Source organism: Protopterus annectens, chromosome 11.part0 (assembly GCF_019279795.1).
Source record: "Protopterus annectens isolate FY-2018-M chromosome 11.part0, PAN1.0, whole genome shotgun sequence".
Classification (NCBI taxonomy): Eukaryota; Metazoa; Chordata; order Ceratodontiformes; family Protopteridae; genus Protopterus; species Protopterus annectens.
This window is the reverse complement of record NC_056745.1, coordinates 1,178,047,860-1,178,074,126: the sequence shown is the minus strand read 5'-3', so window position 1 is coordinate 1,178,074,126 and position 26,267 is coordinate 1,178,047,860. Positions and strand designations below refer to the sequence as shown.

The following is a 26,267-nucleotide window of genomic DNA, read 5'->3' as shown; positions in this document are numbered from 1 at the left end:
CATACAAGTAAGAGTTGTACCACTGAACTGTCCAGAGTTTTGCCTTTAATTCTTGGACTGTTCCTCATAAATTTTGTGGTTTTCTGGCAAATAATAAGGACTGAAGTCACTAAATAATGACAAATTTGAGTTCCAGTCTTCATATCCTTCAAAAAATGCATACTAATGCAGATCCTGTTATTTTTGCAACATTCTTAGTTTATATGAGCAACATTTCTGCTCAATCCTGGGTCCACTTCTTTTCTCTGTCTTTACAAACAACCTTGCTAATGCTACCCAACAAGTCTCACTCATACAGTACGCAGATGACTCTACACTCATCTGCGCATCCCCATGCCTAACCACCTTACAAAACTTACCCAAGAATCCTTTACCTCCATAGAAAAATGGATGAATAACATTCAGCTTATTCGCAACCCAAACAAGACCACATTACTTCTGCTTTCTCCTAATAAATCCAAACACTCCCCCCTCTCCTTCACCATCAACTCTTCTAATGGCACTGTCATATCTCCAACTAGCCATGCTAAACTCCTAGGGGTAGAAATAGATAACCTGTTCTTTGATGTCCATATAGCCCAAACTGTCAAAACGGTAAACAAAAAAAATGGGAACTCTCTATAGACATAAAAAATGCCTTACAGACAAGGCAAGAATCACCCTCGCTCAAACTCACCTTCTATCCACTCTGTTGTATGCTGCACCTATCCTAAACTCAGGCTAGAAAAACAGATCTTACCTAACTTGAGGCATGCTATAACAACATTGCTAGGTTTGCCAACAACTCTCCCTACAGAACTCACCACTGTCAGGCTCGAAGGGACTTACAATGGCTAGAGCTTCCACAACTTCTTACTTATCAACAACTTCTCATAGCTTTCACCATCCTCACCTACCCTGAAAAAACTCCTGCCCTAACTCATCTACTATCTCATTATTCTACCTCTCGCCCTCTTCGGTCTGCTAACAAGTCTCTCCTTAATATTACCAGAGCAAACAACACAGCAGGGAAAGCACTACTTTCCTACACCAATGCAAAAGCCTGGAATAATCTCTCTACTTCTATTACTTCTGCCTCTTCCACCCAAACTTTCAAACACTTACTCAAACTTCATCTTACCAAAAACTGGATATGTCCATGCATCACATAAATTACCCTAGATTTTCCCTTTTCCTTTATTTAATTTTTGGATTACATAACTTGAATGGTTGTAGCCTATTAACTTCACAAACAGATGACACTAGATAAATTGTAAATATACTTGTTAGTACTACTGTATGTGCCTTTAATGTTTCACTGATTTATGTTATATGCCTTCTTTAATATCTCACTTGTTCATTTGTTCTGTGCTTGCTTGTTTATCCCTCTGCTTTTAATTATTGTTAATAAACTGTGGAGCTTTTCTCCCTGGGCCTCCTCTGAAAATGGGACCTTTATCCAGTCGGGCTATCCTGGTTAACAAATGTAAAATAAAATAAATAAATAAAACATTTAAAATCTGCGCTTATTTTTGTGCCTCTGCCCCCCCCCCCCCATTTTTGTCTTTGTCCAGATTTGTGCTAAGAGGTTGAGAGGTATGGTAGGAGCAAACAAGATGCATGAAATTAATGACCTGTCACAGTCTGACCTTAGCTGCGGGGGAAAATGATGGCGTCACTGTAAAAGAAAAAAATGCTGAATACCTGTTAAATGCAGGACAGAAGGCTCAAGGGAGCGTGCATTCATAACTGGAATGTTATTGCCAAACAAATGTAAAATATTTTATACCTGGCCAACCAGGACATTAGATCAGAAAGAAATAGTGTATGTGACCAAATTACACCTTAGCAAAGTAACTGACATAGTACAGCATAAAGGTTTAGGTTAAACAAACATGCATTAGGTCTTATGGTGCAATGTATGGCAAAACATGCTGGAGGGATAGGTTCCTGACCCAGAGACTCCCCAGACTCTGGAATAGATTGCCCATACATGTCAAGCAGAGTGCCTCTTTGGTCCTCTTCAAAAGGAACCTTGATGATTGGATGGGAGAAAGGAAATTCACCCCGGGGATCATGTCAGTCACCCTGCTACACAGGGGTCCAGGGAAGTAAATAGTGTGGGAAGAAATAGCCAGGGAATTGTTATGGCTAGGCTTGTATAGGCCCTAGGGCTGATAGCCTAGTACCAACCTATAAACCTATGTAGGCAAATCACTAGCCGTATGACAGCACAAGATAGATATCATTCTGGGTGCTACAGAAAATCAAGTACTGAAGCCAGTCCTTTTCAGTCTTTGTCAATTTAAATTTACCACAAAAATGCAAAATAATACAACTGGAAAGCTAAAACCCTGATTAGGAGAATGCATTTGGGAGAAAAAGGGTAATTAACAGCAATAAAAGAAGAAAGAATAAGCATAATCATACAGAATGCTATAACAATTAAATGGGGTGGAAAGGGAAAGGAAAGAAGGAAAAAAAAAGAGTTATGTACTTACAATAGACAGATCCAGAGCTCAAGCTCCTCCCTTTCCCGTAATCCCTTGCTGACCTACTACCTTCACAATGAGTTTGCTGTATGGAGAAAAAGCAGTCTGGACTGCCTATAATACTAAAAGAAGTCTCCAAAGGAAGACATCCCTCCACATGTACCAGACCTCCAGAAGGAAGGAGGTTGGGAATGTGATGAAAAATGACACTGGATAGCACAGATTCCAAGTTATGCTAAGTACATAACTCTATCTGACTCATCCATGATGAATAATGAGACGGATAGCATCAGAGTCCCCGGCTATTATGAACCCTGGGAGGCCTCAGGGAAGGATATGTCAGAGCACACAGAAACCAAAGGAAGCCCTGTTTCTACACACCAAATCCAACTTATAGAGTGTGACAAGGCGTGGGGATTAGACCAAACAGCAGTAGCACAAATCTCATCCAATGAAAGCTTGGCCAAGAAGGTGGAAGACACAGCCACTGACCTAGTAGAGTGAGCATTAACTGGTCTGGAAAGCGTCTGCTATCATAAATAAAGGAACTACAGCTGGTGATCCAATGGGAAATCGATACTGTGGTAACTGACAGACCTTTTCTGGTCTGACAGAAGGCTACAAAGATGCCAATATGAGCAAGTAACTGCACCATAAGCCCAACACATGAAACAAAATGCTCACAAAGAGTATGTTACTCCAGTCTCTTTATTGTTGAACGCTTTCTTCCCCAGTATACACCCCAGGGACTTCCTCATAACAAGAAACAGAAGAAATGACATTGCTCCAAGTCAACACCCTTTATATGCAATGAAACAATCAATTGTTCTCCCACAATTTTAAAGACATAGACACTAAAACACTAAAAACCTTTGTACTTTAAATATACACACAAAAAAACTTTAGAAAATATTGAATTTTTACATTATTAAAAATAATATATTGTACAAAATACAATAAAAATTCAGATGTTTAACGCTCTTTTTCTTAGAACAGGAACCAGGGAAATATGTTCATTTAACCCTGGTTCAACAGTGGCATTTAATGTAATAATCCAATAAAACTCTAAGATCAACCTGAAGCTCCCATCTCTAAAATTCCTTGGGACAACTTCTAAAATGCCAACCTTAAATCTTGTATCTCCCTCACATGCTAGTGTGTGCCTATACAATGCATTATTTACATTCCCCTTATTAATGGCATAAAGGTGTTCATATATTCTGGTCTTAAAATTCCATTCCGTTTTGCCAACATAGTAATATGAACATGTGTGGTGAACTGAAATATATATAACACCTCTTGTATTACAATTACCCTTGTGTAGAGGAATGCCCCTATCATGCCTGGCTATCAGGGCCACGTCGCTATCTAAGATGTAGGGGCATCGATTGAGGGAGAACAAAGGCAAAACCCTTGAGCAGAAAACACTACCGAAAGGTCCCGGGAAGAAAAGGTGAGAAACCATGGGAGCAAAACCTACAAAAGCTACAGGGTGGGGAGGAAATCTAAACTAACTACACTAAAGGAGGACAGGGGTAAAGAGCACACTAACGGTATAAAAAAGCAAGGAAAAGACCCCAAAAGAAAAAGGCAATTAGGACTTATCTGAAGTGAAGTCATTTGAGTTGTAGGATACATGTCTGAGTGTTTCTGTGGCAAACAAGATCCGAGGGTCATGGGTCAACAAGGGATTATGGGAAGGGGAGGAGCTTGAGCTCTAGATCTATCCTTCAGTTGTCAGCTGGGATCCAAGACCCATCCATGATGAATAATGGCACGGATAGCATCAGATCAGAAAGTTATCACTAAATCACTTTTAATACAGTTGTATACATTCCATCTGTAATACCGTGTCCAGCACTAGACATATCAGTATAGTAACAAAGAGAGAACAGGTACTTCAGTGGAGGTCAACGATGTGGTGGATTGTCTATATCACAAACCGTATAGAGATAGCTTAAGGCAGTTTACAGTGTGAAGTCTTGAGGAAAAATGGTTAGGCGTACAATAAACCTTTAAGTAATAATAGTAATTCATATGGATTCCATATTTCAGAAACAGACGCATGGCATGAAGACACAATCTGAGGATACAAACTGAATGGATAAAGGAAGAAGCAATTAAATTTTAGTTCAAAGAAAGAGTTGTTGATTGCTGCAACCTGTCTGAAGAGGCAGCGTAGTTAAACAGTGAGTGAATTCAACAACATATGCATGAAAGGTATAAGGCCATCCTTGTAAGTAGCAGACTATGAGGAAAGTACAAGTCAAAAGTTAAACATGATTCAATAAAAATGGGTAAGATGTGATCCTTCTGTGCTTTCACAGTGTTTCTGTACACATCAATTATAGCACATGAGCAATACAATCTCATGTAATTCACATCAATCTCACAAAAAAATAATATAAATGTTGCAGACAAAAATAATTGCATCAACTGCAGTAGTACAGGGACAATAAAATCTTATGTACTTAATATTAATCACAGACATGATAATACAAACGTTATACACAGACAAAATAATCATCATTGTTTTCTTCATGTTAATGCTAGGGGGTACCATACAATGTAACAGAATATTTATGTTTACACATCACTCTGGCTTAACTGCAATTCTGTGCTTAGATTTTGCCTATGTCACACAATTCCCTCAACTTTCTAGAAGGGTGTCGCCATTAGAAGCTGTCAATATACTTCCACTTATGATCCTCTAAACTTCTGCTTCTAGTAGATTATTCTTACCTTTAACAAAAACAGGCTCTGGTCTTCCTTCAAGTTTATCAGCATCAGTGTGAACCAAAGGAATTTTTGGGTCATCATATGAAACCATTTCCCTTTAAGATATAAAGAAATGTATTTTAAGACACATCTATCAATATCTCCAAAGATCTTTCCAGAACTAAATTTGCTCAGGCATGCATATATTTGTTGTTACATGGTTCTGTCAAGTCCAACAAACTTTACTTCTGCAGTATCTAATACTGACAAATAAAAATGTTAAATCCTTATATTCTTTCACTATACTCTACTTGCATACCTTTTTTGTTAAACTCCATCCATCCACAACCCTCCTTCCCATTTTTGCACATGAAGTTGGGGTGTCACTTCAACAGTGACAATCATCTAGAGCCAAAGCACATACTTCCAGGTGGCTAGTCCTGCTGTGGCACTTTTTTTTAATTAAAACTTCCTGCTTTTCCACAATCAATCCAATGCCTATTTCTTATTTTCAAACACACACACACACACACACACACACACACACACACACACACCAAAACAAAACAAAAATCCAACATATGTCAAAGTACTCTGTGGAGAATTCGTAAATTTTGCCAACTTGTTTAATTCCATTAAAGCTTACTAGGATTATATGAAGCTGGATCAGAGAGGTTTTTACCCTTTTCACAGCTTTCTTCCAAGATGCTGAAAACTCCCCCCACCCTCTTCTCCTTTAAAATATTGAACAATGCTGTCCGGATCTTTTTCACTTTCTTCCATATTCAAATCTCCAGAGGAGTACCATCTATTCCTGGAGGCTTCTTTGTGGATTGATGATAGATCACATTTTTTTATTTCATCTCTTCCTCTCTTGGCTATTAATTTTTTTATCCTTATTGCCCTTCCTTGTCTGCCTTTTCTTTCCCCCATTTTTCTGCTTAAAATAGGTTTTCATAAAATGTCAAAAATATCTGTAATATTTCTACAGGACCTCTCTTTTTGTCATATGCTCCCCAGGTTTGGCTGCAACTACTTTCTACTTTCACTACTCTACTTTCTGTTGCCTATATCATTGTACTAAACTTCATTTTGTACTTGGAGTATAAAAAATAAGCTTAACAGTAACTGCTCTGAATTAAAGTGGGTAGGTTCCTCTCTGGTAATTTCTGTTTGAACAAAGGAACCAGGCAGGGGTGTCCTCTTTCCCCTTTGTTATTTGCATTACATTTACAACCATGGCAAAGCAAATAAGGGGACTCAGAAATTTAAGGATATAATTGGTATGGTAGTCAAGAAAACTGTCTCTATTTGCAGATATTATTTTATACCTGATGAAACTAGAAAAGGACATTTCAGTGTTGTGAAACATTTCGAGGCAGTTTCAGATGTTTTTCGGGATACAAAATTAATGAAGCTAAAACAAAGACTAGCTGTAATTATGTAACACATACAAGTTGGCTCAACAATATCAATATTTATGGGGACACAATAAAATTAAGTACTTAGTGTATGGAATAAAAAAGGATTCTGGTGTGGCAGCTAAGGATATGTAGGAAGAGACTAAACAAAAGAAAATATAAAAACTGAGAAATTGGAAGCTCTGTTATATAGATATGGCTAGCAAGATACAAGCAGTTAAATGTTTTTAGTCCCTTTAGTTTTATAGTTTATACACAGTTCAGGCACATTTTTTATCAACCAGAGGAGAAATTGTGGACAGCAATTAATAAAGAGCTGAAGGATTTTATCTGGGAGGGAAAGGTGGCAAGAGTTATGTGGGATAAAATTCTTCCAATAAAAAAGGTAGTGCTCCTGTACACAGTACAAGCAGAAACCTATAATACAAAGTGGAAAGGGGTGATGAAACAAGGGGGAAGCTCAAGAAACAAGGAGTGACTGGGACTTTGGACGTAGATCCTTGAGGAGAATAATAACTTTTATATTCATAAAGTAGCAGAAAGTATTCTAAGAACTAAGCCAACATGGGAATGGAGAAAGGAGATTCTGCGGATAGGGATAACTGCAACTAGGGATATAGGCAACAGGAGGCTGGAATTTATTGGAGAAAGAACCAAGGTATTGGGATCAAATAATTAGAGCGGGAAAGGTAATAGAATGGGAAAAGGCCAAAAGTTTGTTTGGACTGCAGGCTAGAGATTGCCTTCCCCATCAACGGCTGATATCAGAGTATAGGCAAAGACAAAGAAATGGGGGATCCTAAGCAAAATATCAGCATTGGTAGAGTTTTTAGTAGAATCCAGAACAGAAGCTGCTGTTAAAAAAGGAATAATTATTACAGCATATAAAATGCCGCATGACAAGTATAAGAATCAATCAGAGGAGGTTAGAAAGGAATGGGAAGAAAGACTGGATGATCAATCACACAGAAACAATGGGGGGATTATATGTGTGCCTCTCAAATATGCAACAATGTCTAGAAGATATAGGATATTTGCTTGGAAATGTTTACATAGGTATTGTTATACTCCAAGTAGACTCCAAAGAATTTTTCCTCAGGTAGACAGTAAATGTTGGAGGTGTGATGAGGAAGAAAGACTACTGGGAATATATTTTCTGGGACTGTAATGAGTTGGCAGACTTTAAAGATTCCCTGCAGACTACTTTATCACAGATAATGGGTGAGCAAATTGGTGTAACCAACAAAATATTTTTTTGAGCTATGATACAGAATTGGAATTGCCTAGACATACAGTAAGGCCTTGCTGAATCTAATTATGGTGGCTGCCAAAAAAGCAGTTACTAGAAAGTTGAAATCAAGGACTAAACCAACTGTACTAGTAGTAGTGAATATAATAACAGAGATAAAACAACTGGAATTGGGATCTTTAGAAAACAGAAGACGCAAATTACAAAGAAAAAATGGGAATTGTAGAACAATACATGAACTGTAGATGATGAATGAGGTTTAAAAGAACACAGGATATGAATGATTTATGCAATGTTTGACTGACAATAATTGGATAGATAAGTGATGTATAATGCTTGCAACTAAAATTATGTCAAAACTGTTTGTGATATATATTATGTTTGCAACTATAATTATGTCAGTACGGTTTGTTTTCATTTTTATAAATTTATGACTGCCTATGTCATATGTGATCATTTAATAAAGATGTTTCTGGTTTTAAAAAAACTTAAATGCTCTGAATTTCATGCACATTGTTCATATGCTCCCCCTTATCTTTCCTGTAGCACTCTGCAGTTGCTCCTTCTCTTGTTCTGTGAGATTCGCCATTCTTCTGTAATACTTCCTTTGCCAACCCATCTAAATTCCTATTACTTCTTTCCCATACCTCTATCTCTCTTATTTCTACCATGTTTTTAAACTTCACTTTCATTTTATCCTATTCAACAGCTATCCCTTCTAAAGTACTTTCCATCTCCTTTGATAACTCTGAAATCATATGTACTATCATTCATGAAACTCTTTTCTTTAACAGATAATTAGGAAACTGTCAGTCTCTCACTTTTATATCATTACCCTGCATCTACATCTCAGCTTTCATCGGTACTTGATGTGATACAGTTACTGGCCATGTCTCAAAACTTTCAATTAAATACATGTGCTCTTGTTTACGGTACTAGCCAATGAAACAGAGCTAATGTATCTTAAAAGAAAATGTGTAAATTGTCTCAGTTCTTGCTATTGAATTCACATTTTCCATACCAAATATTTTCATATACTTTAGAAATCTTGGCTCTTTTGTTATATATTATTTTCTATGTCTGTCTGATACATTTTCAGAATTACAAATCTGGTTCTACTCTCCACCCATACATAACACTCTTTACTGACAGTTTATTTCTCACAAGGTTCTCCAAAGATCCATAAAACTAGTTTTATATGGAATATAAGGGCATGCCAGCATAATCCTCCTCCTCTGCCAATAACCCCTTACTATCACAAATCTACCAATATTACATGTTTTATTTTTTGATCACTACTGTGCCCCTCCTGCAACTAGTACTGTTACTCCATCCAATGTTCTCTGTCCCTGAAATCCTTTTTTTTAATCAAATTCACATGCTCATTTCTATCCAAAAATGTCCACTGTAACAATGTTATTTGCACTCTACACTCTTTTTGTCTATAAATTCATTTACATTATACTGTTAATATTGAAAAAGCAGCCATTTTTATGAAACACACACACAAACAACACACACACACACACACATATATATATATATATATATATATATATATATATAGGTCCCATACAGAACGCAGACAGCTCACAACACCGACACCCATATGGCCGACGCCATATGGTCGATGTTCAGAATATCGACAATGGGGAAACGCTATCTCCGAATAGTGCGGAATGGAAACATTTTCATTCTTGCACTGTAGTGCGATCTCGGAGTTGGTATATTAAAGGTACGGGGGATGTGGGGGGCGGTTTAGGGTTTTATTTTCCTTTTTTGTGATGTTCTGGTGCTGTTGATATTGTACGTGTTGGCCATATGGGTGACAGTGTTTTGAGCTGTCGGTGTTCTGTAGGTGATCTATATACATATATATATATATATATATATATATATATATATATATATATATATTAGCACATACTATACATATCAATTCTTTGGAATACACATTTCCAATCTGTAGCTCAGACACAGACAGACACACAGACACACTCACTCACTCACTCCTCACCCACTCACTCACTCACCCACCCACCCACTCACTCGTGTTTGGTAGACTAATCTTGTACGTAGTTTGTTCTTCTCATTTCTATTTGAACCCAGGTCACATTTTTTCCTGAATTAACATGTTAATAAAAGAAATCAAGAAACACAAAACCAAAATATATTTTCATCTCCCATCCCATTCTAACTCACTGGAAACACACAAAACTACATGCACCTTCCAAAAAGGAAGTTCACTCCTAAAAAGCCCACAGTGTCAGAAGAAACACTCCCCGACCACCCTGTACTCCTCAAGGCCTGCAAGGTGAAAAGATGCTGTGGTCTCGGAAAAAACCTATGATGAACCAAAGACATCACAAAAGTATCTTGCCTAAGATGATTAATAAGGATGAAACTCAAAATCTATACAGACAGACCAGAAAATCATCTGTAAAAACAGTTCACCTTTATGCCACTAAAGAACAGTGAAAATAAAACCGCAAACGTATTCTCAGTGAAAGGCTATTTTTTTTGTTAGTCGCAAAACATGGATTTCTGTAGGGTGTACTTGATAAAGGTCCCACATCCTTTATGAGTAGGGGGTATAACTTGCATCATTCCTTGTTCGGTATGATCAACTCAAGATTTATAAACCTTAGAAGAAAAACAATCTTTCAATTTATAGCACTCAAGGATTGGGGACACTTACCTACACCCACAATAAAATTAAGCTGATGAGCCTCCCAATATGAACTTCTTTTAAACATTAACCCCTACAACACAGTTTGCTGTCATCGAAAGTAGCCCTCTACTGTGCAGACTACAGATTACTTTTGCTGCCTCCATACTTGCTGACATTAACTTTGCTTTCACCGGGCAAGTGATGCTCAATAAATGTCAAATCAAAACAAAAAGCCCAGTCTCTATACTCATCCAAAGGTTTATAAAAGGCATCTATTTTTTTCCCCCACACAGGTGGAACCGCTGCCAGGCTGTAAGAACAGTATTCTTCAGAAAAGGTTCCATAAGATTACATAAGGGTGATGATCCAAGGTTCCTCACCTCTCTTCCCCCAATGCTAAATAAGCCTCTTAGGCAAGAGTGATAAGAAATGCAGTCCAGTCCATAGATTACTTCATCAGCCTTAGCATCTCTCCACAGTAGTAGTCAGACAGAGGTAGCTGTTGGAGGGAATGTTGAATGATCTCAATATGTCTCAAGAGGCAAGACTCATAGTCCTCTCAGAAATCCCTAACCAACACCCAAGGAACAACTGTGGTGCAACTACACACAAGAGTGATCAGTGGTCTCCAAACTCTAAATGGAGAGGCAGTGACTTGAGTTGGGGGGGTCAGGATAAGAAAGCTCTTTAATATAAACTTCTAGCACTAACTTTTCATAGCCTTTCGAAAGCAACATTTGTGCAATGTTCTTACTTTCTTTACAAAAAAAAGTTCCTCTAGTTACATTAGATTTAGCTTTTCACTACTCTCCATAAGGGAAGACCTGTAAATGGTTGGAGGAGGTGTAGTTATAACTTTGAAAGATCAATATGCAACTGTCCACCTTATGTATGCATGCATGCTAACTCATACCCTGACAATGAACCTAACACCTTACACTAACTTATGAAAACTCTTTTCCCCAACAATACCACTAATCAGACATTTGGTCTAGTGTTATTTCTTTTGTCTGTGTGTTTTTATTTAATCAATCACAAAATGAGAGCATTTACTTTTGTCTGCTATCAATGTAGATTTGCTTGTTTTTATGCTTGATTTTAAATGGGTCTGAATTTCAGGGATAGACTTAATGAATCTTGATTTTCTTCAAGACTATGTTCCATAATACACACACACACATAGATCTATATATATATATATATATATATATATATATATATATATATATATATATGGGTCACCTTCACATGGCCGACTTTTCGTAAAGTCGACTTTCATATGGCCGAGACCATATGATCAATTTTTGAAAAGCCGACCATGGGGAACCGCTATCTCTGCACAGTGCGGAATGGGAAAATTTCCCACTTCAACACTGTAGTGCGATCTTGGAGTTGGTATATTAAAGTTACAGGGGGGTGGGGGGGGGCAGAACCCCCCACGGGGGAGGGGGGGCAGGGGGCGGATCCCCCTGCTAACAGTTTAAGGTGTTTGTTGTGTGTTTATGTTTACTTTACATGGTTGGCATTCTGAAAGCCGATCATATGGTCTTGGCCATATGAAAGTCGACTTTCTGAAATGTCGACCATGTAAAGTAGACCCATATATATATATATATATATATATATATATATATATATATATATATATATATATATATATATACATACATACATACACAAACACACACACACACACACACACACATATATATATATATATATATATATATATATATATATTACACACAGACATGCATGCACATATTCATGTTGCTCAATCAACAAAACAGCTGGAACAACTTTTGACAAACTTTAGAGGAAAGTTAGATTTACAGGGGACAACCCTCCCAAACTTGTATATTTATCCAAGGTCGCACAGACAACTTCACTGTTGTTAAAGGTTGCTTTCACCCAGATTTCTCTACTCATTAGCACTATCTCAAAGTGGTGTTGATCAGTTGACACAATTCCCTATATATCTACAGATACACACACACACACACATAAATACATGTTCTACTTACCAGCTAACGTCACTGGGCCGAATAACAACCTTTCTGTATGCCCCAGCCAAAGAATAATCCTTTATTTTGTGTCTCATGTTGCAAATGTCCAGGCCATCTTCTGTTAGCATGTTCTTATATGCCTCACCAACTATAAATAAAATGGTATTTATTCTTTAAAAGTTAAATCTGAACAAATGACATATTTTGTGAACATTCTTAAAAGTTCTTACTACAGCAATTCTTCCTTCACAAGGAGTTAAAATGCAAAGAAGCTTGTGGTTAATATTCTCCCTTTTAATTCCCATATATACAATCATTAAGGAAACCAAGCTCTACACATACCTCAGCACTCCTCTAGAATATAAATTTAAAAATTAAGATTTTGCAGAAAAATATTTAAAAATTAATGTGTGAAAACTCAGCAAATCCACAGATCTTCAAGAATTTATAAAATAATTTACTAGCCATACCTTCAAATCCATGTCTACAGAGCTCAGGGTTGCCAGATTTCCAGCCCCCCAGGTAGGGACACATTAAAGAACAGTAGCTCAGTAGCTCTGCACTAAACACGGAGCTTCTCGTGTTTAATGCATTGCAGTTCCGCATTCAACACAAGTAGCTCCGTGTTTAGCGATCTTTGATTGGCCCGTATACCGGCATATGGGCCAATCAAAAATCGCTAAACACGGAGCTTCTCGTGTTTAATGCGGAACACAAGAAGCTCCGTGTTTAGCAATTTTTGATTGGCCCGTATGCCAGGTATACGGGACAATCAAAAAAAAAAAAAAAGGAGGCTGGCTGGGATTTAAACCGGCAGGGCGGGACTCGGGATCAGGCTGCTGATCTCGGGACAGTCCCGCCCAAATAGGGACGTCTGGCAACCCTGACAGAGCTGCATGGTTTGAACAGCTTGCTCACAGCCACTATCATCAATCCCCCTCCCATCCAGGTAATATATACGACTCAGACCAGAACAGCAAAAGCAAAATGCAATATACGAGGATATGTAAATGTAGCCAATAAATTAGAAGGAAGTTAAACAGTACAAAAAAAAAAAAAAAAAAAAAAAAAAAAACTACACAGATAAGCAATGAAAGAAAACATGCAAATTCTGCACAAACTGATGCCGGAAATGAAAACCCCAGATATGTGAACAGAAACTGTATGGCAAACGACCTTACCTCCATATCATGTTTCTATTTTTATAAGTATGAAGTCACAGAAGTACTGTAAATATGTAAAGGGGGACAAAAGAAAGGTTAATAAACTACCCACCACAGAAGTCCCTCCCAACATCTTCAAGTACTATCCTTGGTCAAGAAGACTTCTAAAGTTTAAAAAAAAAAAAACAAGGAGACTTCTGAAGCTGGTTCACTGAATAGGACAAAATAAACCTAAGAAAAGGTAGACAAATAGATGAAAGGAATGTAGGCACAATCTGATTGACTGACAATGCAGTTTGACTATTCACAGAAATTATATTTATGAAACATACATGAAAGCAGTCAACCTTATATACTGTGGTGGTGGTGCTGCGGTAGCGTTGTCACCTCATAGCAAGACGTTATCCTGTTCGATTTTCAGCTAGAGCGTCTTCTGTGTGGAGGCAGACGTGAATGGGGCATGCCTTCGTTGAAGGTTGTGCGTCAGGGCTGGTAACCCGGTACGTAAAAAAAATCCACTACCAATCATTAGCGGACCGGAGTTCCGCTGTGGCGACCCCTAACCGGGAAAAAGCCGAAAGACAAAGACATGAAAGCAGTCAACCTTACATCAGAATGTCCCTTCACAACATAAAGCAGCATCAGAACCCTAATGGCAGAAAATACTGCAGGAAGCCAACCCTCTATCTTTCCCATAACTAGATTTCCTGCCTGAGTTACAGCAAACATCATGAACAGTTGCACCACTCTGAAGAAAACAGGCAACCTTAATGAGTGAGGTAGCAGTATGGCTGCTTTTCAATCATCATCTTCTTTCGGCTGTTCCCATTAGGGGTTGCCACAGCAGATCACCTGTTTCCACTTCTTCCTGACCTCTGCATCTTGCTCTGTCACACCAACCACCTGCATGTCCTCTCTCACCACATCCATAAACCTTATCTTAGGCCTTCCTCTTTTCCTGTTACCTGGTATCTTTATCCTTAGCATCTTTTTCCAAATATACTCAGCATCCCCCCTCAGCACATGTCCAAACCAATGTAATCTTGCCTCTCTGGCTATCTGTAGTACATTATTTTGGCTATCCAAGATGCTCTGGCAATCTCATAGAAATGCATAAACTCCATGGTCTAAACTGAAGCAAAAGCAAATTGTCACAGCTAGAAATGTGGACAGTTCTGAAAAGCTGCCATAAAAGCAAAACTGATGCTGCAATAAAGTCTCTCTCAAAACAGATTCTAAAAGTTGCAAAGTACAGTTGTCTAACTAAACTTATGTCACTGTTGGAGCAGCCTAAGCTTTATGGGTTATATCCTGTCAAAAGATGTCAACAGCCAGCCAGCTTTCCAAGCTTCAGAGCACCCTCCACATGCTCTAACTGTTGTGGGACACGAGGAGATGCATAAGAAAGCAACTGTGAGGGTAGCAAAAGCTTCAGAGCTTTCTTGGCTCAAGAAGGAAGGCTACAGCCATAAAGCAAAATGGCAGAAAAAGAAAAACATCTAAACATATTTAAATATACAACTATATATGTATGCATGTAAGGAGTATCTACATCCCCACACTAGCATTACACCGAACCCAGAACAAGAGATAGGGAACAGCTACTGCAACAGTAATCTATTAGAACATCTACTGTCATAGTAAGTTTATTTACACAACTGTACTGTGCAGTGGTGCAATGGCCGCAGTGGTGCAGCGGTTAGCATTGTCGACTGGCAGCAAGAGGTTCTCCGGTTTGATTCTCGGCTGCAGCACTTTCTGTGCGGAGTCTGCATGTCCTCCCTGCAGTCGAGTGAGTTTTAAAGACATGCAGGTAGGTAGATGTGTATGTTCTATGAAGGTTGGGAGTTGGGCTGGCAACTTGACACCGTAAAAACACCACTGCCAACCAATCTGCGGACCAATGATCCGCTGTGGCGACCCCTAACTGGGAAAAGCCAAAGGAAATTGCTTTGTTTTTACTATGCTCAACATTAGATCACTGTTGCAATAGTCTAAACTATATGGGTAGCTTACCATTACTTAAAAGGTAAAAAGGGAGGAGTAAGAAATTAAGACTCCAGGAGCCCATTGGAAAATGGTGCTAGCAAAGCCTGTTCTGGACCTGGAAAATGAATACAGTTTGTAATGTCTTGTTACTGTATGTACAGAGGACCAAGCAGCTGCCTCTAGAATACCTTCTAAAAACCCAACCCCCCTTTTCTGAAAAGGCAAAGAAGCTGCCTGTGGACAGCCACAGTATGTGAGATTCTTTCTCCCTTGCTTTTTGGTTCTGGAAAGAAAATAGAGAGATTAACAGGTTTAAAGTAATCGCTGAAACCACTTAAAGCATAAAAGGATTTGTTCTCAAAGAAATCATGTTCTTATGGAAAATAACGTAGGGTTAACTCACCAGAAAGTACAGTTTTGTACCTACCATAAATGTAGATGTTCGAGGATATCCATTGCTGCAGTCCTGACATATGGGTATTCCGCTGTCCACCATCGGCCCGAATACCAAAGGGCTAGAATCTGGCGTCGGTCATGGCGCTCGAGGCTGACATCAGTATGTGCCAGTACAAATGCGCATGACCGACGCCATACCCTCAGTCTTTCTTGCCTCAGACGTCAGAATGCAAAAAACACCACCCAAAACCCAAACCTAAATAAGGGGGTAGGAGGGAGGGAAACTTGGACTGCAGCAATGGATATCCTCGAACATCTACATTTATGGTAGGTACAAAACTGTACTATGTTCTTCGCCTACCATTGCTGCAGTCCTGACATATGGGTAGAATCCCAGAGCAACGGAAAACAGGGAGGATGGCCAACTAAATAGAATTAGGAGCTGCTAACATGCCCTGTAGAATAGCAGTGGCAAACCCAGCCCTAGACCTAGAATAAAGAGGTAAATGATAATGCTCAGTATATGTATGTACAGAACTCCAAGTAGCTGCCTCCAAAATGTCCTTAGCAGCTACCCCTCTCAAAAAAGCAGTAGAGGTGGCCGTAGCCCTAGTAGAGTGAGGCCTGATCCCAGCAGGAACATCTTTCCCATGATGAGAATAACACAAAGCAATACAATGGCCAATCCACTTGGAGATAGTGTGTTTTGAAACAGCTTTCCCTTGTGAAGTCAAAGCAAAAGAAACAAACAACTGTTGAGATCTTCTGAACTCTGTGGTTCTGCTCAAATAATATCTTAAATGCCTATGCACATCCAAAGAATGCAAAACTTTCACCCCTTCATTTTGGGGGTCAGCAGAAAAAGTAGGCAAATGTATAGATTGGTTCAGTGCCACATATGAAATTACTTTAGGCATAAAAGTAGGATTAGTACGCAAGGAAACTCTGTCCTTGTGAAAAATCAGAAATGGTTCTACTGCCATGAGGGCCTGTAATTCAGAGACCCTTCGAGTAGAAGTAACAGCCAACAAAAAAGCAGTCTTCCAAGACAACAACTTCAACTCAGCTGTAGCTGCAGGTGCAAATGGAGGCAGAGTCAGCTTCTCCAAAACAAAATTAAGATCCCAGGCTGGAGTGGGAGCTCTTCTCGGGGGTCTTATATTCCTTGCCCCTCTAAGAAACTGTTTAACCAATGGACGAGAAAACAAAGGAGGGCCACATTCATAGTGAGCAGAAATAGCTGCAGCATGCACTTCAACAGAAGAGAAAGACAATCCCTTGTCTAACAAAACAGTCAAATATTGCAAAATACAACTCAAGTTAGGCAATTTAACATCAAAGCCGTGAGCTGCACTCCAAAGAAAAAATCTCTTCCATTTATCAGCATAAACTTTCCGAGTAGTAGGACGCCCGGCTTCCAAAAGAACATCCAAAACTTGTTGTGGAAGCTGCAGGCCTTCCTTCCTCAAAACTGAATTCTCCAGGCTGTCAGGTAAAGAGATTGCACCCTGATATTGAGAAAATGATTGTCCTCCTGAGTCAATAAGTGAGGAAACTGTGGTAATGGCCAAGGTGTCCCATGAATTAAACTCCTTAAGAGAGGGTACCAATGTTGTCGAGGCCAATCTGGTGCTATCAGAATCATGCGAGGCATTTCCTCCTGACTTTCAATAATACCTTTGGAAGAAGAGGCAAAGGAGGAAAGGCATACACGCAGGTTTCTCCAGCTGAAGGATAGTGCATCTATTTTCCAGGCTTTGGATGAAATAGCCTTGTGCAAAACTTTGGCAGTTGATAAGTCAGAGGAGAAGCGAACAGATCTATGTCTGGAGTTCCCCAAGCCATGGCCAACTGCAGAAACACCTGATGATCCAACTTCCATTCGCGAGGATCCACAATCTGTCTGCTCAGAACATCTGCTAAAGAATTTTGTGCTCCTGGCAGAAACTGTGCTCGAAGAGTGATGTGCAGTTTTAAAGCAGTTTCCCATACTAGCATTGCTTGTCTGCACAATGGATAAGAATGGGTTCCCCCTTGCTTGTTGATGTACCACATGACTGTTGTGTTGTCTGTTCGAATCAACACCAGTCCTGATTGAAGTAGGCTCTTGAATGCTTCCAAAGCAAATTGAACTGCCAGCATCTCTTTCATGTTGATATGTAAATGAAGTAGCTCTGGGGACCAAAGGTCTTGAATCCATTTTCCTTCGAGATGAGCTCCCAGGCCGACTCGAGGCGTCTGTCGTTAATATCTGACATGCCTCTGGCTGGGTCACAGAGAGTCCCTTGTTTAGGTGACATTCCTGAGCCCACCACAGAAATTCTTTTTGTATGCAAGGGAGAATCTGAATGACAGTGTCCAAATCGTGGCTGTGTTGAGTCCACATGCTTTTGAGATACCATTGTAACTTCCTCATATGCAGTTTGGCATTGGGAAGCACTAGAATACAAGATGCCATGAACCCTAAGGCTTGAAGGACTGTCCTTGCAGTCAGCCCGGACATTACTGAAAGCTGTTGGAAGTATTGATGAAGATGTCTTTGTTTGTCCAGGGTAAGAAATGCCATCTGGGTTGCTGTATTCAGTCTCACACCCAGAAAACACATCTCTTGTGAGGGTACTAGACTGGACTTTATTTCGTTCACAGAATACCCTAGGCATCTTAAAACTGTCATTACATAGTGAAGATGTTGAAGAAGTTCTTGCTTGCCTTGAGCCAGAAACAAACAGTCGTCCAGATAAGGATAAATTTGAATTCCTTGTAGTCTGAAAAGCAATTACTGGAGCCAGGACTTTTGTGAATACCCTGGGCAGTAGACAAGCCAAAGGGCAATGCAGAGAACTGATAATGCAAATTCCCATTCGAAATCTCAGGAACTTCCTGGAACTGGGCCCGATAGGAATGTGAAGATAGGCCTCTGTGAGATCCAGAGTTACCATCCAATGAGCCCTGCCCAGCATAGGCAGCAACTGCTGCAACGTTAACATCTTGAACTTTGGAATTTCCAAAAAGGTGTTTAGAATGGACAAATACAGAATTGGTCTCCAAGTATTTACTTTTTGGCACTAAGAAAAGACGGAATAAAACCCTGTGCCTCTTTCAGCAGAAGGTACTTCCTGTATTGCCCTCCACTGAAGCAGAGAAGAAATATTTTTTTTTTTTTTTTTTTTTTGCCTGTGCTTCCAGTCTTTGCTGATGAGGCACATCTGGCATACCTTTGAAAGGAGGGAAAGTGTGGAAATAAAATTTGTAGCCTCGATTTACAATGTCCAATACCCATTGTCCTGGGTAACCAAATGCCAATACTTTGCAAAAAGTCCCAGTTTTCCTCCTAGAGGAGCTGCCAGCATGGCAGAGTCCGACAGCTGAAGACGCAGGTCATTGAGTTTGTTTCCGAAAGGACTGACCCCTGCCCTCCCCAGCAGAAGGGGTAAAAGAACCCAAAGTCCTAGGAGTAGCAGGGCCCTGAGAGGAAGCTCTACCCCTACCTCGCCTAGACCTGCCCCTAGACTGCAGACTGATAATCTGAAGAGGGAAAAGACCACCCTTTAGTAGGCCAATTCCTACTGAACTTAGGGGGCTGAACCTGTAAACAATCCTTAACTGTCTGCATAGACTTAGCGTTTTCCTCCATTATTTCAAAACTGATTCAACCGGAGGGCCAAAAGAACATCAGACTGCAAAGGAGCATCCATAATCCGAGCCTTAACATGCTCTGACAACGTCTGAACTTTTAACCAGGCATGCCTGCGAAGAACTAAACTAGTAGCAGCCACCCTGGAAGAAGCCTGTAAAGCATCAAAACCACATTGCAAAGAATGCTTACCAACTTGGTCTGAAACATGCACTAAATCCTGAAGCTCTTTACATTCAATACCTTCAGATAAAGCATCAACTTTACAATTCAATTGGCCCAGCAAATAATTTTGACAATGTAAAGCACTCATAGCTAAAGTGGAAGAGGTATACAACTTCTTACCCCACCTATCCAGAGCTCTAGCATCCATGTCCAAAGGAACTGGATTCTTAACCACAGCAGCCCTGACACCCTTGGGGCCTTGAGTAATGGTGGCTGGGTCAGCCCTAGGACTCTTGTATAAATACTAGTGAGCTTCCGGTACCCTGCAGTATCTATCTGGTTTAGCAGGGGCAGGAGGCAAAGAGTCAGGGTTAAGAGAAGCATCAGAAAATACATCCTGAACAACATCCAATGCAGGGGGAATAGCCAAAGGCCTATGCTGAGGCAAAAACAAGAATTCTCTAAGCCTTTTACGAGAATCAGAATAATCCTGGCCTTCCCATTTAAAATGCTCCCTCATGGAATGCAAGGTTTCAGAAAAAGAAAAATCTTCAGGAGGGGATGCAGAGGGAGGAGAATCCTCAGCCTCTGAATCAGAGTAGGGAGGGAAATCCTGGAGCTCTTCCACAGAAGAATCAGGGTCATTGGAAGACTGATCCAGACCCTCTATCCCTGGCTCTACCCTGGGCCTTTTCTCAGGGGGAGGCATAGAACCCCTAATTAAAGTAATCAAATCCTCCGCCACCTTTAACATGTGCTTTCTAGGAGCTGGACCCTGTGGATAGACACCAGCAGGGGCAGAATTAGATTTAGAAAGGCTTTTACTATGAGAAGGGGGAGGCCTAGAAACTCTGTGAGGGGAGGGAACCACCGACACATGAGAAGCCCCTTCAGCCTGGCCTACAACAGGAGAAGCCACTTCCTGAAGTAGCAAAGGCTCCCCTTGAGACTCCGCTAAACTGTCAGAAGGAGCCGTTGAAGTAGTCGGTGGCTCTACCGAACCGGCGTCCGCAATGGACTCATCTTGTTTGGACCGCAAAGGATTACTCCTTGCGTGTTTTAGCCGAACTGGGCGGAGAATCCGACGGCATGTTATAATTGCACCGTTTACCAAACACTAGCCTAGCACAGTCCAAGCGACGTGTAATAGTGCACTCATCAAAGGCAGCACAAAAGCGACACCCAACAACGCCGTGCTCAGGCCCAAACAAGGAATACAGAGTAAATGGTAATCCCTATGAGGAATCTGTTTCCCACAAGAAATACAGTTATTAACTTTTTCTGACAGCCGGTAATACTGAGGCAAGAAAAAGACAAAAGTGTCCCCAACGGGGTACTTAGCCCAGCTTGGTCTCCGGTCTGAAACTCGAAAACCGACAATTCCAGAAAGCCGAACGGCACTTGCAAACACTGCTTCTGCTTAGGACCACGCGGCAAGAAAGACTGAGGGTATGGCGTCGGTCATGCGCATTTGTACTGGCACATACTGATGTCAGCCTCGAGCGCCATGACCGACGCCAGATTCTAGCCCTTTGGTATTCGGGCCGATGGTGGACAGCGGAATACCCATATGTCAGGACTGCAGCAATGGTAGACGAAGAACATCTTGTAAGTCAGGTACTTCTCTTGCAGAAGTCGGAGCAATGACTAACAAAGTTTACTCAGGCAAGAATATCAAATCAGTCTGAAGAGCTAGTTCAAATAGAAGGAGCATTAGCTTTTCAAGCAGAAAGTTAAGATCACAAGGAGGAGCTATCTGTTTTCTAAGCAGATATGAAAAATCCCCATCAAAAACTGTTTGACTTGAGGACAGAAAAAAAAGGGGAGATCCAAGGGCAGACAAGCAGGAATGGCCAAAAGATTAATCCTGACACAAGTGTAAGAAAGACAAGAGGATAACTCATACAACCATAAAAGAATCACAGGCACCTACAGCTTAAATGGTTTCTGGACCTTAGGGTGGCACCAACTAGAAAATCTCTTCCACTTGCACATGTATAATTTCCTAGCCTCTTAGTATACACATATGTCCTCAGACAAAGGGGTATCAAAACTATCATCCAGGCAGTCAAGGGAAGTGTTTTCAGGTTGGTATGTATCAAACAATCCCTGTCTTGTGTGAGTAAATCCAGTTTGTGGTGAAACCTGTGGTAATTGCCCTTGGCCATTTTCAGAAGATGGGAGAGAGCCACTGTTGCTTAAGCCAAAAGGCAGTCACCACCATCATCTTCAGACACACCTCATGGATCTTTAGAACAACCCTGGGTATCAGTGGAAAGCATACAGGAACATTACATTACTGTCCATACGAATAAATAAGGCATCTGTCTTCTAGGCCTGGGATATATAGCGATCTAGTGTAGGTGCTCTTCACTGTTAGAGCAATTCTAGGAAGATCACTAGGACTAGTTTCCATTTGTGAGGGTCTGTCCTGGTCCTGCTTTGCCTGTCTGCTACAATTTTTTTGCTCAGACAATATGTAAGAGGCCCAAAGAGTCAAAATGAGATGAATTGCCATCTCCCATGCTATCATGACAAGTCTGCAAAGATGGCAAGATCTGGTGCTCCCTTCTTTGTTTGTATACAACATCACTGCGGTGTTGTATGTCATAACTTGCCAAGGTCCTAGGGCTACAGATGAAAGGCTTTTAAAGCAATGATTACTGCCAGCATCTCTTAAGATATTTATGTGCTTTTTGCTTGTCCTGCTTGTTATACAGACCTTGCGCTTTCAACCCCCTTTTGTTACAACCCCCTCCCCAGCAAAGTTTGAGGCATCTGTTGTGACAGACTTAAGAAGAGGGAGAAGGGCAGACCCAAGAGAGGGACCTGCTCACCCACCACAAAAAAACACCCTTTTTTACAAACATTAGTATTGGAATTTGAAATTATAAGGGTGCTGATCATGAGACCAGACTGACCTGAAGTTCCACTGATTTTTTTTCCCGGATGTCTGGAAAATCAGAGTTCATAAAATCCAGAATACTGAGAATTTCTCTAGTGGATGTCAAGAGACTGGTTAGAAAAGCTAATGAATACTTCTTTGCACTGTTCTAAATTGTCTAGTGGAAGAAAGGCACATCCTAGTGAAGTATCCAGAAGACATACCAGAAAAATTATACTGTGGGAAAGGATGAGATGACTTCTGTATGTTCACTTGAAATCACAGACTGAGTAGTAGTTTTCTTTCTTTTATAAATATCTTTATCAAATTATCACTTAAGACATAAGCACACCTACATTAATAGGAAACAAACCATATTAACATGTTTTTTTTTTCATTTACATGTTATACACCATATAGGTTTTCTTTCTTTATAACTATTATCAGAACAACATTCCATAAATTGCTTAATTCCTGCCTCCCCTTAAACCTAACTCCTCCTCTAGAACAGTATTTTGCATGTACTGTTCACACAATCTCCATTTATTTCTATGCAATTTGCTCATTCCCTTACCTAAATATCCCCTCTTCCAATTCTTTTATTTTTTTTTACAATATGTAATACTTCAAATACAGCTGATTTACACTTATTTTATTTCCTAGAAATTACTTTTTTGGCAGCCAACAGAATTATGTTTAACAAGGCCTTGCAATGTCTACGCAATTCATATCTTGTGTCCCAGCTCAAATGGTTCATTTCTTTAGTTACAGCCATATATACACCCAGTATTTCTGACAGAGTACTCTGTGGGAATTTTTAAAATCTTCCAAATCATTACTTTGCCAAAACATAAGTGCTACAACTTTTGCTATGTGAAGGGAAATGATTTGAAGTCTACTTGGTGTATAAAAATACCTAAGCAAAAACCTGCAAACAAACATTCTAAACCTTCTGTATTTTGTTGCGTACTTGAGAGTCATACATATGTTCTCACACTGTTCCTGTGTAAAATGCTTTTCCAGTCTACTTCCCTAATCTTTTTGGACCTCTTCTGAGTGGATCTTACTGCTATTGTGCAATGTGCCCCACTAATTATTCCCTTTTTAACAGTAGCTTCTGTTCTAGACTCCACTAAATAGTCTACCAGAACATGTATTTTGCTTAAGATTCCCCTATACAGTTTTATTTAGCTATACTCTTGATATTAGTCCCTGGTAGGGAAGGTAGTCGCTACTTTGCAGTCTAAACTTCTTGGCCTCGTCTCACTCTCATTACTTTTCCCTCAAGTTATTTGTTCACAAAACTTTGGTTCCTTTGCCAGTTTTCTCCAGTAAATTCCAGCCCCCTCTTGCCTATTCTTTGTACCCCTAATTGCAGTCATTCTTACTAGCAAAATCTTTCTCCAGTCTCGTGTTGCCTTAGTTCTTAGCATACTTTATGAACATAATATTCTGTATGGCTGTTATTCTCCTTAAAGATCTGCATCCAAAATCCCACTTTCGCCCTATTTCTTGAATTTCACCCCTGCTTCATCATCCCTTTCCACTCCGAATTATAGCTTTCTGCTTGTGTTGTGTATATAAGCCTTAAATCAATGTGTAGCTCTAAAACATCCCTTCAAATTAAGTAATTCTAAACTACCTTTTTCTATTGGATGGATCAACTTATCCCACTTGCTATCTTTGCCTCCCAGATAAATTCCTTCAATTCTTTACTAATTACTGTTCATAACTTATCCTCTGGTTAGTGGTAGCATTGTTGCCTCACAGCAAGAGGTTCTCCCGTTCAATTCTCGGCTGGAGTGCCTTGTGTGTGGAGTCTGCATGTCTTCCCCGCGGTTGGGTGGGCATTCAAAAGATGCGTAAATGGGCGTGCCTTGGCTGAAGGTTGAACGTCAAGCTGGCACCTCGGCGTTTGTGAAAATCTACTGCCAATCATTAGCGGACCGGAGTTCCGCTGTGCGACCCCTAATCAGGAAAAGCTGAAAGACAACAACAACAACTTCTCTGCTTGATAAAAATATGCCTGACCTGTAAAGTTAAATCGACTAAGAACATTTTCACTGCTTATATCTTGCTATCCCATATCCATTAACAAGAGCTTCCAGTTTCCCCATTTTGTATTACCTTTTGTTTCATCTGTTCCCATACACATATCCTTAGCTGTCATAACAGAATCATTTTTACTTCATACTCATAAATGCTTCATTCTATTATGTCCTCATAAATATGGGTACTGTTAACCCAATTCATGTGTGGGTATGTAGCTTACAGCTATAGACTTTGCTTTATCTTCATTAATTTTGTATCCCAAAAAGACTTGAAACCGTCTCAAAATAGTCCACAATACTGGGATTTCCTTTTCTGGTTTTAACAGGTACAAAATAATATTGTCTGCAAATATATCAAACTTTTCTTGATTACCAAACCAATCATACCCCTGAACTTCTGAGTCACTTATTTTCTTTGCCAATATAAAGTAAATAAAGGAGAAAGAGGGACACCACTGCAGGGTTCCTGTGTTCAGACACAACTTGTCAGAGGAGCCCTCTCACTAAATTTTTACCACTGATCCATCATATATCTTCTTAATCAACCTTATTATTGTTTCATGGAAGCAAATGCTTCCATTGTTCTAATCATAAAATCCCATTTTACTCTGTTGAATGCTTTCTCTGCTTCAAGATCCAACAGTAGCATTTTTCTTGCATTCTGCTTCCCTCTGCATCATCACTGTTCTATAAAGGCTGTTAAATGTTTTCCTCCCCTCCACACAACCACCTTGATCCATATCTATTAATTTTGGCAACGCTTTTGCCATTCTTTTAGCTGTTACAGACAAACACTTTATAATCATGGTTTAAAATTGAAATGGGGCTGAACAAAGCTGGGTCTGATGGGTTTTTACTGTCTAAGCCAACGGCTTTTTTTTCTAGGATGTTGGTGGTACTCCTTTTTTTAAAATACTGTTAAACAAAACCTAACAGATCTTTACCACTTTCTTTCCTCCTACAGTCCAAATTTCCACAGGAATACCATCTTCTTCTGGAGACTTTCCTGCAGGTTAATTACACATCAGTTATTTTATCTCATCTTCTCCTATCTTAACTGTTAAATGTAGAGCCTCATCTACCTCTAACCTTGGCATACTTTAGTCTTAGATAAACATTTCCATTTGTGCTCTTTATTTTTTCCACATTTCTCTGGTTTATACACATTTTTATAAAATTTCCTAAATATCTCTAATACTGCAATAGGATATTTGGTTATTTTTCTTGTTATAGTCTCCCTAGGTTTGGCAACAACCCTTTCTACTTTCTGTTGCTTAAGCCGTTGTGCTAAAAGTTTTTGTGCTCTGGAGTTATCAAAACAGTTGCTTAACAGCAATTTTCTAAACTCATGTATATTATCCAGATGCTCCTTTACTTTCTCTTTAGAAGTCTGCAGTTGCACCTCTTCTTGTTCTGTGAGATTCCACTTCTGTAACACTTCAACCTTTG

General features: G+C 39.7%; 1 protein-coding gene across 1 annotated transcript in view; it reads right to left on the bottom strand.

The window, feature by feature from the left end:
• Positions 1–26,267, bottom strand: part of PUS7 (pseudouridine synthase 7) — a 924,586-nt gene that overhangs the window by 51,687 nt on the left and 846,632 nt on the right. The window contains exons 17-18 of the mRNA XM_044088529.1: positions 12,555–12,684; positions 5,214–5,305 (exon numbers count right to left, since the gene is read on the bottom strand). Of these exons, the coding sequence (XP_043944464.1) occupies positions 5,214–5,305; positions 12,555–12,684 (222 nt within the window). The remainder of the gene's footprint in view (positions 1–5,213; positions 5,306–12,554; positions 12,685–26,267) is intronic.